The 15,333-nt window shown below is 48.7% G+C and overlaps 1 protein-coding gene across 1 annotated transcript in view; it reads right to left on the bottom strand.

The window, feature by feature from the left end:
* Window positions 1-740: 740 nt before the first annotated feature.
* Window positions 741-15,333, bottom strand: part of CFAP418 (cilia and flagella associated protein 418) — a 14,628-nt gene continuing 35 nt past the window's right edge. Inside the window, exons 1-6 of the mRNA XM_049773965.1 lie at window positions 15,279-15,333; window positions 14,319-14,406; window positions 10,193-10,257; window positions 8,909-8,974; window positions 3,795-3,890; window positions 741-1,118 (exon numbers count right to left, since the gene is read on the bottom strand). The exon at window positions 15,279-15,333 is cut by the window's right edge and continues 35 nt beyond it. Coding sequence (XP_049629922.1) covers window positions 965-1,118; window positions 3,795-3,890; window positions 8,909-8,974; window positions 10,193-10,257; window positions 14,319-14,406; window positions 15,279-15,333 — 524 coding nt within the window. The 3' untranslated portion in view covers window positions 741-964. The remainder of the gene's footprint in view (window positions 1,119-3,794; window positions 3,891-8,908; window positions 8,975-10,192; window positions 10,258-14,318; window positions 14,407-15,278) is intronic.

The following is a 15,333-nucleotide window of genomic DNA, read 5'->3' on the forward strand; positions in this document are numbered from 1 at the left end:
GATTTCTGGGGCCCGGAGAGATAGCACAGAGGCATTTGCCTTGCAAGCAGCCGATCCAGGACCAAAGGTGGTTGGTTTGAGTCCCGGTGTCCCATATGGTCCCCCGTGCCTGCCAGGAGCTATTTCTGAGCAGACAGCCAGGAGTGACCCCTGAGCACCGCCGAGTGTAACCCAAAAAACCAAAAAAAAAAAAAAAAAAAAAAAAGAAAAAGAAGCTATTTCTGAGCATAGAGCCAGGAGTAACTCCTGAGCACTGCTGGCTGTGGCCCCCAAAACCAAAAATTAAAAAAAAAAAAAACTTGGCTGAGGCTTTTTGTAAGGCCTTGAGAAAAGTTGACTACGTCAAGCTGGAGCAATAGCACAGCAAGGAGGGTGTTTGCCTTGCATGCTTGGCAAACTTGGGTTCCATTCCCAGCATTCCATAAGGTCCCTGAGTCGCCAGGAGTGATTTCTGAGCACAAAGACAAGAGAAAAAAAGTTGACTGTAAATAGAAGCAAAGAGGAGGAGGAGGAGAAGGAAGATCAGGGAGTCTCGGACCCATCATTGGTCCCTATCTTTGAAACTGTTATGCAAAGATATCACACATTGGTCTATCACCCCGAGAGTGTGCAGAAGCAGGTGGTGGGGAGGATGCCCACAACAACTCTCACTGGCCCTCCGCTCCCCCCCCCCCCCAATACCAGGAAGAGTAAGTGCTGATGCTCTGCAGTCTGCCAAAGACCCGCCATCCTGAGGAGACTCTGGGTGCAGCTGCCGTTTAATAGAGAGCGAGCAGAGGCAGGGAATGGGGGACACTTGGCAGGGGGATGACTCAGCAGAGCGACCCCACATGGCAATTGAGGCCCACACTTTTCAAGTCCATCTGGCCCCTGACCGCTGAGTGACATGTGCCATTTCGGGTCCCCAACAGTGGCCCCACTGCACTCCCACAGTGGTGATGCCACTGAGGCAAGTCCATGCTGGCTAATGCTTCCCACAGACCCAGCGGAGCTCGGGGTCGCTGTGCAGGGCGGTGGCCTCCTCCACGCTCCTCCAGCGGCACTGGCAGGCGTAGGCCCGGCTCCCCGGCTTCCTCACCAGCTTTGCCTGCAGCCTGTGCGCCTCAGGCATGTTGTTCCTGTGTGGAAGAGATCAAGGTGGCGGCAGAGCTGCTCAGGGGCAAAAGAGGCTCTTTTACAGCGCCTGAGGCACAACTGAATAGACAGTGGCAGGCAGGCTTGGGGGTACAGTTGGGCTATTGTGGGGGAGCTGTGCTGTGCTATTGGACCACACCCCATTCTGGGACAGCAGAACTTTTGGTTTGATTTGGGCCACACCTGGTGATGCTCAGGGTTTGCTCTTGGCCCTGTACTTAGGGATCTCTCCTGGTGGGGCTTGGGGGACCATAGTGAGTACTGGAGATTGAGCCTAGGACGGTCCTGCCTGCTGTCCTCTCTCTGTGAGCCCAGGGAACAGGACTGTGGACATCCCCTTTCAGGCCTACTATTGAAGCTACCTAGAGCCCAGGGCTGCGACTGATGATGACAGGAAGGGGGCTGACTCGATTCCTGTCTTAAAGCCAACGTGGAGACGGAGGGAGCAGGGAAGAGTGCCAAGACCAGCTGTGGCTTCTTTATCTTGTCATCCGCCAATGGGAGACCCAGGCCTGACTGAGCAAGCATGCAAGGGTCCAAAAGTGGTCTGGAGGAGGTGCCTCTGGAAGAATACATCTGTTTCCAGGTGCTACTTCTCATACTATCAGCAACAAAATAAACACTCATTCCGAAACGAATATCAGGGACCTCAAAACCATCATATCACTGAATGTCAGGGACCCCACAATCTCTGTCTCATGAAATATCAGGGTCCCCACCATCAGTGTTGTTTTTCATTTGTTTGTTTTTTGGTTTTTGAGCCACACCCGGTGATGCTCAGGGGTTACTCCTGGCTATGAGCTCAGAAATTGCTCCTGGCTTGGGAGACCATCTGGGACACCGGGGATTGAACCAAGGTCCGTCCTAGGTCAGCTGCTTGCAAGGCAAACGCCCTATTCGCTGCACTACCACTCCGGCCTCACCATCAGTGTTCTAATGGGAAGGACCCTGGGAACTGAGGACGCTGCCCATCTCGTGCTTTATTAGAATCTGCAAGTTCAGTTTAACTAAAGATTGACTACGAGCTTCGTGGTCCATACAGTGAACTCATGTAAAGACTCCATGGGAAAACAGCAGGGAATTCAACTCAAACCCGAGAAAGGAAGGGAGTGCTAGGGGTCATTTGTCATGGCACAACAGGGGTCCCCTGCAGTCTCTGGCACCCACTAGCTAGAGCTGTAGTAAGGTTCGCAGACAGCCTATGGGGAAAAATGAAAAATAAAATCCTCGTCTTATCAGGAAGAGAAGGCAATAAAAATGGCACAAAACGAATGTGCCAGAAAAAATTAAATTGTGACATGCAGCAAAACAGTCTTTGTATATCCTGCATACTATTCTGACAGCCTTACCATATGCTCCTTGACTGGATTCTTTTATTTTCTTTTGGGCCATACCTGGTGACCACACTCAGGGGTTACTCCTGGTCATGTGCTCAGAAATCACTCCTGGCTTGGGCGACCATATGGAACGCCGGGTGATCGAACTGCAGTCTGTCCTAGGTTAGTGTGTGCAAGGCAGGTGCCCTACCACTTGCGCCACTGCTTTGGCCCTTGACTGGCATCTTAAGAGATTTGAAAATCAGGAATGGGCCCGGAGAGATAGCACAGCGGTGTTTGCCTTGCAAGCAGCCGATCCAGAACCTAAGGTGGTTGGTTCGAATCCCGGTGTCCCATATGGTCCCCCATGCCTGCCAGGAGCTATTTCTGAGCAGATAGCCAGGAGTAACCCCTGAGCACCGCTGGGTGTGGCCCAAAAACCAAAAAAAAAAAAAAAAAAAAAAAAAATCAGGAATGGTGAGGGGGGGTGGGTTTGGGGATTGAGAGGGGACCTATCAATACCCTTCAGAAGCTCCTGAAGAAATGCAGGTTTCAGAAGGTTGAAACTGTCATTATTGATCATAAGAAAGATTAGGATGAGGGCATTTGCTTTGCATGTGTGGCTGACCTGGATTTAATCCCTGGCATCCCATATGGTCCTCTGAGCACTGTCAGAAATAATTTCTGAGCGCAGAGCTAGGAGTAACCCCGGATCACTGTCAGGTGTGGGCCAAAAATTAAATAACAGTTTTGTAAAAGCATCTTGATTTAGTTATTATAGTAAGATGGGGTTGTAGAACCAATCTCTTCTGGAAAGTTCTAGAACTTGTCAGCCCGAGGCTAACACAGAGAGTATTATCCTCACCTGTGAAGGAGACACAAACAGCAGCTCAGGCTTCTCCATATGATACAGGTGAGGCTGGGAGCCCCTGAAGCGAGCAGGCCCTGATCCTGCCAACCTTCCCTGTGCCCTGCGGTGACCACTTCTGACTCCCAGCGGATCTCACGCAGGCCTTCCTGCTCCTGGGCCTCCTCTGCACCCCACACTTTGGTGGTCCAGCAAAGAGATCCAATCCAGGGCCTCTGGTTAGAGCACACCTCAGAGGAGGGGCCTGACATTGATAGGGTGTGAGCCACTGACTCTTTCCAGTGGGGATCATGTGGGGACTTGCGTGGGTGAGCTCTGCAGAGGACCCAGGCTCGGGATTTCCCAAGCGGGGCTAGAGAGAGGGAACAGCAGTTCAGGGGCTTGTCTTATCAGCACATAGCTCCCTTGGCTCCATCACTTGGTGATGCAAGCCATGTACAGCCATGCAAGCAAAGTACAGCAAGCCATGGCCATACCTGAAGAACAGGTAATCACATGTCTCGTCCCACTTGCAGTCATTGAAGCTGGTGACCCAGAAGTCACAGGCCACGCAGCGCAGGCGGTCGCAGGCCCTGCGGAGAGAAGAGCATGTGAGTACCGGGATAGAAGTGCACAGGGAGGTAACTGTGAGGTCCCAGAAGGCCCCAAAGTAAATGAAGGCGCTCGTAAGAAAAGTGGGTGGAAGGACACATCTTCAGCATGTGCTCAGACTTGCACAAAGGGCAAGGATGACAATGTAGTCATGCCGAGGCTGTCCGGCAGGCCTGATCCTCAGAATCGAGAGAGGCCTGGGGCCTGGAGCCTGGCTTTGTCCACAGTGCTCATCCCCTTTATGACTAACAGCCCAGCAGCTGCTCTGTGACTCCATTTCCCAGCAGGTAAACGGGGGCTATAACAACATGCAAGGACTCATTCTTTAATATTGGTCAAGTCAGGTTTAGTTCTTGGTGCTGGAGGTTTGTTAAGAAGTTAAATGTGTTGATGCCGGTGAGGTGGCGCTAGAGGTAAGGTGTCTGCCTTGCAAGCACTAGCCAAGAAAGGACCTCGGTTCGATTCCCTGAGCATCAAACGGATGTGGCCCAAAAAACAAACAAACAAACAAAAAAAACAAAAAAAAAAGAAGTTAAATGTGGGACCAGAGATAGCATGGAGGTAGGGCCTTTGCCTTGCATGCAGAAGGACGGTGGTTCGAATCCCGGCATCCCATACGGTCCCCAGAGCCTGCCAGGGTAGAGCCAAGGTTAACCCTTGAGCACTGCCGGGTATAACTCAAAAACCAAAAAAAAAAAAAAAAAAAAAGTTAAATGTGGGGCTAGAGAGATAGCGCAGTGGGTAGGGTGTTTGCCTTGTTGGCTGCTGACCTAGGTTTGATCTCTGACAGCTCGTAAGACCACCAAGAGTGCTGTTGGACCAGAGCCAGGAATAACAGGCCCTGAGCATCACCAGGTGTGTCTCCCAAACAAAACAAAACAAAAAAGGAAGTTAAATTTTTTTTTGTGTGTGTGTGGTTTTTGGGTTACCCCCGGCAGTGCTCAGGGGTTATTCCTGGCTCCATGCTCAGAAATTGCTCCTGGCAGGCACGGGGGACCATATGGGATGCCGGGATTCGAACTGATGACCTTCTGCATGAAAGGCAAACGCCTTACCTCCATGCTATCTCTCCGGCCCCATATGTTTTCTAAAGAAATAAAATTACCGGGCCAAAGAGATAGCACAGCAGTAAGGTGTTTGCCTTGCTTATGGCTGATCTGGGATGAACCTGGATTCGATTCTCGGCATCCCATATAGTCTTCTGAGCCTGCCAGGAGCAATTTCTGAGCTCAGAGCCAGGAGTAGCTCCTGAGCACTGCTGGGTGTGACCCAAAATCAAAAAAAAAAAAAAAAAAAAAGGGGGGGGCACAAAAGGAGATATGAATAACATGTCATCTACTTATTTATTTAATATTTGGACCCTGAAGCGCATTCCTGGCTTGGAACTCAGAACTCACTCCTGCAGGTTCTCAGAAGACCATATGCAATGCCGGAGATTGAACCCAGGTCAGCTGTGCTCAAGCAGACACTCTCCCCACTGTGCTATCTTCCAGCCCCAATGCTGTATATTTATACTATGGTATATGAGGTGGGTGATAGAGAATAAGTCCATTCATTTCATTTTTTTTTTTTTTTTTTTTTTTTTGGTTTTTGGGCCACACCCGGCGGTGCTCAGGGGTTACTCCTGGCTGTCTGCTCAGAACTAGCTCCTGGCAGGCACGGGGGACCATATGGGACACCGGGATTCGAACCAACCACCTTTGGTCCTGGATCGGCTGCTTGCAAGGCAAACGCCACTATGCTATCTCTCCAGGCCCCCCATTCATTTCATTTTAAAAAAAAATCTCTTTTTTTTTTTTTTTTTTGGTTTTTGGGCCACACCTGGCGGTGCTGAAATAGCTCCTGGCAGGCATGGGGGACCACATGGGACACCGGGATTCGAACCTTTGGTTCTGGATCGGCTGCTTGCAAGGCAAACGCCATTGTGCTATCTCTCCGGGCCCTAAAATATTTTTTTGTTTTGGGGCCATACCCATTGGTGCTCAGGGCTCATTCCTGGCTCTGCACTCAGGAATCACTCATGATGGGCTGGGGGACCATATGGAATGCCAGAGATTGAGTCTTGGTGTTTATTTATTTATTTATTTATTTATTTATTTATTTATTTATTTATTTATTTATTTGCTTTTTTTTGGGCCACACCTGGTGACACACAGGGGTTACTCCTGGCTATACGCTCAGAAATCATTCCTGGCTTGGGGGACCATATGGGACGCCAGGGGATAGAACCATGGTCCATCCAAGGTTAGCGCTTGCAAGGCAAATGCCCTACCACTTGCACCATCTCTCTAGCCCTAGAATATGGGTCTTCAGCCATATGCAAGGAAAACACCCTCCCCGCTGTGCTCTAGCTCTGGTCCCCAGAATGAGTCAGTTTATCCAAGGTCTGAAAGAGATGCCCAAAGCAAGTACATGGCACTATGGAGAGCAGGCTTCTACAATTATAAAAACAAACCAAAATTCTTGGGTAAGTCATGAGATTTTGAAGATTATACCTTGAGGAAGGGTGTTTTGAGGATGGAAGGGTGGGAAGTGGTTAACTTCCTTCTCTGTATAGTTTCCATTTTTGTTTTTTACTTCAATAAATGTAGAATGCTCCTGCAATCAAAAATGAATACAAGGGCCGGAGTGATAGCACAGCTGTAAGGCATTTGCCTTGCACACAACCAAACTGGACAGACGGCGATTCAAATCCCGCCATCCCATATGGTCTGTCATATGGTGTCTGCCAGGAGTGATTTCTGAGTACAGAGCAAGGAGTAACTCATGAGCGCCACTGAGTGTGACCCCCCCCCCCCAAATGAATACAAACCTACCACTGTTATATTTTCCCCCTTATTACCCTTTAAAATTTAGCTGTTAATTCAGAATTGCAAACATTCACACATCTTACACTGTCCTTTAGAGAAAATAAAAAGAGAAATGACAGCTAAGAAATCATTCTGCTGCTACAGTTCACTCAGATCAGAATTTAGTCTCAAAAAAAGGGGGCTAGAACTGTGGCACAAGCAGTAAGGCATCTGATTTGCCTTTGCTAGCCTAGGATGAACCTAGGATGAACCGTGGTTTAATCCCCCGGCATTCCATATGATCCCCCAAGCCAGGAGCAATTTCTGGGTGCATAGCCAGGAGTAACCCCTGAGCATTACCGAGTGTGGCCCCCCAACGCCCCAAAAAATACCAGTCTCAGGAATAATCCAGGGTGGCAAGCAGTTTTTTGTTTTTGTTTTTTGTTTGTTTTTGGGCCACATCCGGCATTGCTCAGGGATGCTGGGATTCGAACCAGGGTCCGTCCTATGTTGGCTGCTGTGCTATATTGCTCCGGCCCCACAAGTAGGTTTTTTTTTGTTTGTTTGTTTTTGGGCCACACCTGGCATTGCTCAGGAGTTACTCCTGGCTCTGTACTCAGAAACCACTCCTGGCAGGCTCAGGGGACCATATGGGGTGCTGGGGATTGAATCTGGGTCTGTCCAGGGTCAGCTGTGTACAAGGCAAATGCCCTGCCACTGTGCTATCGCTCTGGCCCCTGAAGGTAGTTTTAACATAAAATAATCAAGAGGGGCCTGGAGGGCCTGGAGATATAGCACAGTGGCGTTTGCCTTGCAAGCAGCCAATCCAGGACCAAAGGTGGTTGGTTCGAATCCCGGTGTCCCATATGGTCCCCTGTGCCAGGAGCTATTTCTGAGCAGACAGCCAGGATTAACTCCTGAGCATTGGCCAGGTGTGGCCCAAAAACCAAAAAAAAAAAAAAAAAAAGAGGGGCCTGGAAAGATAGCATCACAGGGTGTTTGCCTTGCACACAGCTGGCCTGGGGCCTGACCTGAGTTCGATCCCAGCAACCCATATAATTCCCCTGTGCCTGGCAAGAGTAATTTCTTTTATTTATTTGTTTGTTTTTGAGTCACACCCCGCAGCACTCAGGGGTTACTCCTAACTCCATGCTCAGAAATCGCTCCTGGCAGGCTTGGGGGACCATATGGGATGCCAGGATTTGAACCGATGACCTTCTGTATGATAGGCAAACGCCTTACCTCCAAGCTATCTTTCCGGCCCCAAGAGTAATTTCTTTCTTTTTCTTCTTTTCTTTTTTTTTTGGTTGCATTTTGGCCCACACCCAGTGACGCTCAGGGGTTACTTCTGGCTCTGTGCTCAGAAATCACTCCTGGGCCGGGCGGTGGCGCTGGAGGTAAGGTGCCTGCCTTACCTGCGCTAGCCTAGGAGACGGACCGCGGTTCGATCCCCCGGCGTCCCATATGGTCCCCCAAGCCAGGAGCGACTTCTGAGCGCATAGCCAGGAGTAACCCCTGCGCGTTACCGGGTGTGGCCCAAAAACCAAAAAAAAAAAAAAAAAAAAAAAAAAAAAAGAAATCACTCCTAGCAGGCTCGGAAGACCATACGGGGTGCTGGGGATCGAACCTGGGTCTGTCCAGGAGCGGCTGTATGCAAGGCAAATGGCCTACCGCTGTGCTATTGTTCTGGCCCCTGGCAAGAGTAATTTCTGAGGACAGAGCCAGGAGTAATGCCTAAGCACTGACGGGTGTGGGCAAAATGAAACAAAAACCCAAATAAACAAGGGGGTCAGAGTGATAGCATAGGAAGCAGGGTGTTTTGCATGTGGCTGACCTGGGTTGGATCCCTGGCATCCTTCAGGGTTTCTGAGTCTGGCAGGAGAAACTTCTGAGTGCAGAACCAGGAGTAACTCCTGAGCACTATTGGGTATGACTCAAATACCCCCCAAACAAACAAAAAAACCACCCCCAAACAAAACCCAAGTGATGAGTAAAATATGACTGGTCTTGAGATAAGGCCTGGTCCCTTCTCCACTTGATGGATCCCACAAACTGCTTCCTGGAGCATCCCTTTCTCTTTCCAACAACACGTAGAAACCCCCAAAAGGCTGATGTCACAATCAAGACAAAGCTTTCTCCAAAAAAAAACCCCAAACTCCCATTTTCAAAAGCAGAGAATGGCTCTAGAAAAGCTGTTCGGAGTATCCTACCTCTGGGACACGCTGGATCCGATCCCGAAGGGCGTCTCCGACCCCCCAAGGTACACTGGGCTGCAGCTGGAGCAGAGGGAACAAGATGTTTGTTTGTCTGTCAGCTTCTAGGCTTCTGTGTTCTTAGGGCCCATCCAAAGCAATGGTTTCAAAATGTGGAGTTGCTGTGGGACTCTGCTTTCCAGGGCCAATACCACTAGCTACACGCAGGCACATGCATGTTCAAGTGGACCCCAGGAAAAATGGCTTGTGTCACATATGGCAGAGGACACTGTGAAAAGTTGATGGGTGGGGGCCGGGCGGTGGCGCTAGAGGTAAGGTGCCTGCCTTGCCTGCGCTAGCCTTGGACGGACCGAGGTTCGATCCCCCGGCATCCCATATGGTCCCCCAAGCCAGGAGTGACTTCTGAGCTCATAGCCAGGAGTAACCCCTGAGAGTCACCGGGTGTGGCCCAAAAACCAAAAAAAAAAAAAAAAAAAAAAAAAAAGAAAAGTTGATGGGTGGAGCCGGAGAGACAGAATGGAGGTAGGGTGTTTGCCTTGCATGCAAAAGGACGGTGGTTCGAATCCCGGCATCCCATATGGTCCCCCAAGCCTGCCAGGAGCGATTTCTTTTTTTTTTTTTTTTTTTTTGGTTTTTGGTTTTTGGGCCACACCCGGCGGTGCTCAGGGGTTACTCCTGGCTGTCTGCTCAGAAATAGCTCCTGGCAGGCACGGGGGACCATATGGGACACCGGGATTCGAACCAACCACCTTTGGTCCTGGATCGGCTGCTTGCAAGGCAAACGCTGCTGTGCTATCTCTCCGGGCCCCGCCAGGATCGATTTCTGAGCATAGAGCCAGGAGTAACCCCTGAGCGCTGCCGGGTGTGACCCAAAAACCAAAAACCAAAAAAAAAAAAAAAAAGCTGATGATTCTCACCATACATGCAGTCCACAACAGGTCCAGGCTTATTTGCCCACTGGGAAGAAAACGAGTCACAAAAGCCATTGTCTTGGGGCTGGAGAGATAGCATGGAGGTAGGGTGTTTGCCTTTCATGCAGAAGGACGGTAGTTCGAATCTTGGCATCCCATATGGTCCCCCGAGCCTGCCAGGAGTGATTTCTGAGCCTAGAGCCAGGAGTAACCCCTGAGTGTCGACGGGTGTGACCCCCCCCCCCCCAAAAAAAAAGCCATTGTCTCACACTGGCTCTGAGAACAGAGACCGAGAGCTGTCAGGGCACTGGGTGGCTGGACCATGTCACCATTTGATGGTGGGTGGACTATTCGAGCCATTTCAACTTACCGCTTACTGAAGCTTGAGATGGTGGCTGTGGCAGGTGCGTGGTCTGACAGTCTAGGCTTTGGTTTCTGTTAAGAGAACAATAGGGGGCATTGGTGGTGGGGAGGTTGCACTAGTAAAGTGAGGTGTTCTTTTAATGACTGAAACCCAACTACAATCATGTTTGTAATCATGGTGCTTAAATAAAGATATTATTATTATTATTATTTTGGTTTTTGGGTGACACCTGGCAGTGCTCAGGAGGTATTTCTGGCTCTCTGCTCAGAAATTGCTCCTGGCAGGCTCAGGGGACCATATGGAATGCTGGGATTCGAACCACCATCCTTCTGCATGCAAGGCAAATGTCCTACCTCCATGCTATCTCTCCGGCCCCAAATAAAGATACTATTAAAAAAAAGAAAACAACAAGGTTGCACCACAGAGTTGCACCATGAGAAGAAAGCACAAGAGTATTTTATTTTTTTCAAATTGTCAAAGAATATTTAAATTATTTTTCCTTAACAAGAATATTTCTACATTGAGTTAACTTAAAAAATAACAAATAACAACGGGATCATTTTCAAGTTTCTGAAATAAAAACCTATAAGGGGCTAGGTAGAGTGAGAGCACAGCACAGAAGCCAAACGTTTGCCTTCACACTACCAACCTGGGTTCGACCTCTGGCATCACACAGAGTCACCTGAGCACCACCAGGAGCAATTCCTCAGGACAGAGCCAGGAGTAACACCTGAGTATTTCCGGGCGTGGCCCCATCCCCCCAAAACCCACAAACCTCCTATAGGAGGACATTCACAGACAAGCAGCCCTTTCACCTCTCAGAGAGGAAAGGCCGGCCGGCCAACGAAGCTCATTTCCATTTTGCTTCCACTCTTGTATCTGATGTTTAAGAGGCAGGAGGCACTTTTGGTACATGTCTGAGAAGCAATCATGGGCACAGAGCTCCTGTGTGTGTGTGTGTGTGTGTGTGTGTGTGTGTGTGTGTGTGTGTGTGTTGGAGTGCGGGACTGTCCCTGGCTCTATGTTGGTACTAGGGACCAAATTCAAATTCAGGCCTCTCCTGTGCAGTGCTCCCAGAACCTGCCAAGTTATTCCTCTGGTCCTAATAACTGTATGAATGGCAGAGTTGGGCAGTATTTCCTCCTTCTGAAATGCCCTGAAGAGAGTGAGTCTGTCTATGCTTATGCTAGCATTTCATTAGGAGTGCAAGCTCGGATCATCAGCGAGTCAGGCAGCATCAGGCTGGCTGCCTTTCTGCCAGGAATAGGATGCCCATGCCAGACAGCACTCTGCTATTATCTTGTCTGCTCTCACTTAGCACCAGATACTAGGCCCGAGCTAAGGACCGGGCCTCCGTCGACGCCCTTTCCAGTAGATGCTGGACTGGGAGAAACAGACATTGTGGGACCAGTGATAGCACAGAGGGAGGGTGCTGGCTTTGCATGAAGTTGACCTGGGTTCAACTCCCAGCATCCTATATAGTTCCCTGAGCACTGCCAGGAATAACACCTGACCACTGCCTGGTGTGGCCCCAAATCTAAAAATAACAATAAATAGGGCTGGAGAGATAGCATGGAGGTAAGGCGTTTGCCTTGCATGCAGGACGATGGTTTGAATCCCAGCATCCCATATGGTCCCCTGAGCCTGCCAGGAGCGATTTCTGAGCATAGAGCCAGGAGTAAACCCTGAGCACTGCCGGGTCTGACCCAAACACCAAAAATGAAAAAAAACCAACAACCCGTAATATAGAGCAGTGCATATCTTTGGAGTTATACTGGTTGCAAAGTTTCCCGTTTTGCTGAGATTGTGCCTTGGAATTTTCTTTCTTTTTTTTTTGTTTTTTTGGACCACACCCGTTTGATGCTCAGGGATTACTCCTGGCTAAGCGCTTGGACGCCAGGGGATCGAACCACGGTCCTTCCTTGGCTGGCATATGCAAGGCAGACACCTTACCTCTAGCGCCACCTCACCGGCCCCGCCTTGGAATTTTCTGCCTTGTTTTCATCTTTCCCTTCTCAAAGGAAAAACTTCATGGGGCCTGGGGAATAGCAGCACGTGCATGGCCCCAAGTTTGATGTCTCTATTTTAATCCTCAGCATCATCCATCAGGCCCACTCTTGGCCACTAGGTCCCTGAAAGAACCCCTCTCTTTAAAAAGATAAAAATTGGGCCAGTGTGGTAGTACAGTGAGGAGAGTCCTTGCCTTGCACATAACCAACGCAAGTTCAATCCCCAATATTCCATATGGTCCCCCGGCCTGCCAGGAGTAACCTGAGCACTGTCCCCAAACAAAAACAAAACAAACCCTCAGCTTTACTTTTCTATTTTTGTCCTTACCTTTTAAACTTTTCCCCCTTGTTGTTTGGGCCATACCCAGTGGTACTAAGGAATCATTCAGGATGGCCATGTGGGTTGCTGAGGACTGAAAAGTGGTGGACCCTAGGCATCACAAGAGCCTATAACCATGCACTACATCTTCAACTTTAATTTGTTCTTTTTTTGTGTGTTTATTTTGGTTTTTGGGCCACACCTAGTGACACTCAGGGGTTACTCCTGGCTTTGCGTTCAGAAATCGCTCCTGGCTTGGGGGACTATATGGGACACCAGGGGATCAAACCACAGTCTGTCCTAGGCTGGCAAGCACAAAGCAGATGCCTTACAGTTTGCGCAATTTTTAAGAGACTAGCAAATTTTGTTTTCTTCCCATCCAACCATTACAAAGAGAGCCCCATGAGGTATAAACTCTTCTCTATACCCCTTCCATGCTTACTACACTCATTCACTCTAGGAAACACTATGACCAAGGGTAGTCTCAGGCGCTGGGCTCTCCTATGTCTGTCTCAGGGTAGCTCCTGGGCAGGAGCAGGCAGGCATGTGAGAGCATGAAGAGACAGGGCTCTGGGAGGGCCATGACCTTGCATGGACATTGGTCGTGGCTACATGCACACATGACCAAGTATAGACATTTGGGAAGGACCCTTGGGAAAAGAAGGCCACAAAATAAAATTTGGAAGAGTTCTTTATTGTGTTCGATGAAGCAAGGTAGTTTTTATTGAAATGTATTTAAATGTGAGGGGAAAGAGTGGGAGAAGCGCATATTTGAGAGAGAGCCCAGGCTCTCCAGAGTGGAATTAAGCGAAGACAGATACAGAGGTGAGCAAGCAAGATGCATGTTCAAGGGAGAACACAGACTCAAAGAGCAAGCTGGATTTGGATCAAGGGCCAATCACATGCTAGGCAAATGCCTTTCTTTTCTTTGGGTCACACCCGGCGGCTCTCAGGGGTTGCTCCTGGCAGGCTTGGGGGACAATGGGATGCTGGGGGGATTCAAACTGGGGTCTGTCCTATATTGGCCATGTGCAAGGCAAAAGCCTTACTGCTGTGCTATTGCTCTGGCCCCCAGACAAATGCCTTAATCCCTGTACTATTTCTCTAATTTCTATCTATCTAATTACCTTTGGGCCACATCCGGTAGAACTCAGGGGTTACTCCTGACAGTGATAGTACAGCAATATTACAAGGGAAGAGTCCTTGCCTTGCACAAGGTCGATGCAGATTCAATCCCTGGTATCCCATATGGTCCCTGAGCCTGCCAGGAGTAACCCTTGAACATTGTCCCCCAAAACAAAACAAAACAAAAACCCTCAGTGTTACCTTTTTTTTTTTTGTCTTGATCTTTCGGACTTTTTCTTTCTCGGGCTATATCCAGTGGTACTATGGGATCACTCCAGGTGGCGCTCTCAGAAATCTGCACTCAGATTTCTGCACTTAGAAATCGATTCTGGCAGGCTCAGGGGACCACAGGGGATGCCGGGGATGGAACTTGGGTTCATCCCGGGTTGGTGACATGCAAGGCAAATGCCCTACCGCTGTGCTATCACTCTGGTCTCATCAACTTCATCTTGAACGGACGTTTGTTCTTAAGCTTTTCTAATTTCCTGCTTAGAAATGACAACACATACAGAAAGTTTCTAATGTTTTATTTCTTTTACAGCACTAAGGGGAACCATGTATTAAAAATATTATTTCTCAGGGATCAAAGACTTAGAGCTACTGGTCCATTCTCTAAGTTTCAGAATATTCTAGGCAGATCTTGAAATCACAAATAACATACCTATAACACTTGACTTACAAAAGTGTTTTTTTCAAAGTTGGGTTCCTCAAATATTTCATTAATGAGCGTGTCAAGATCATCTTCTTTTTTAACGGTTTCTGTTGATCTGAAACACAAAAAAACCAACATAAGCACCCTGAAACTTGAAGTGTAGATACAGTAGGCCAGGACACAAAGAGTTCGGTTAGGATAAAATCCCTTGTGAGAGGAGATAAACTGACTGTGACACAGTCATAACTATATTACTATATATCTCCATCATGTCTCTTTATCTATCTATCTATCTATCTATCTATCTATCTATCTATCTATCTATCTACCTACCTATCTATCCTTTGCAGTGTGCTCGGGTGACACAGTCATAACTATATTACTATGTATCTCCATCATGTCTCTATCTATCTATCTATCTATCTATCTATCTATCTATCTATCTATCTATCTATCTATCTATCTATCTATCATCTATCTATCTATCTATCTATCTATCTATCCTTTGCAGTGTGCTATCTATCTATCTATCTATCTATCTATCTATCTATCTATCTATCTATCTATCTATCTATCTATCTATCTATCTATTCTTTGCAGTGTGCTCGGGGGACCCTATGGGATGTCAGGGATCAAACCTGGGTTGGCTATGTGCAAGGCCAGCATAGCCTTCCCTGCTATGCTTGCTTCTGCCCTCTATTTGGCTTCTTTTTTTCTGATTGACTTACTTAATTGCTTCAAGTTTTTTCCCTTTGGCTACAAATGGAATGAAATCATCGTTGCTTTTATTCGCAAGGGGCTGTCATTCAGGGTGAGTGGGGTAGCAGAGGGCCCCAGTCACAGGAATGGGCAAAGTCCCCAACAGCAACTCTCCACCTAAGCCACACGAGGGGCGGTGGTTGCAGGGAGCTCCCTGCTCCCCAAGGGAGCCCTTGCCCTTCCTCGCCTCCCCGATCGGCCCCCCTCGACCGTCCCGCCCGCGAGAACCTGCTCTTCTCCTTCGCCTCGGCCCGCTCGGCCAGGCAGAACTTGGCCTCCACCT

Source organism: Suncus etruscus, chromosome 5 (genome assembly GCF_024139225.1).
Source record: "Suncus etruscus isolate mSunEtr1 chromosome 5, mSunEtr1.pri.cur, whole genome shotgun sequence".
NCBI classification, from domain to species: domain Eukaryota; kingdom Metazoa; phylum Chordata; class Mammalia; order Eulipotyphla; family Soricidae; genus Suncus; species Suncus etruscus.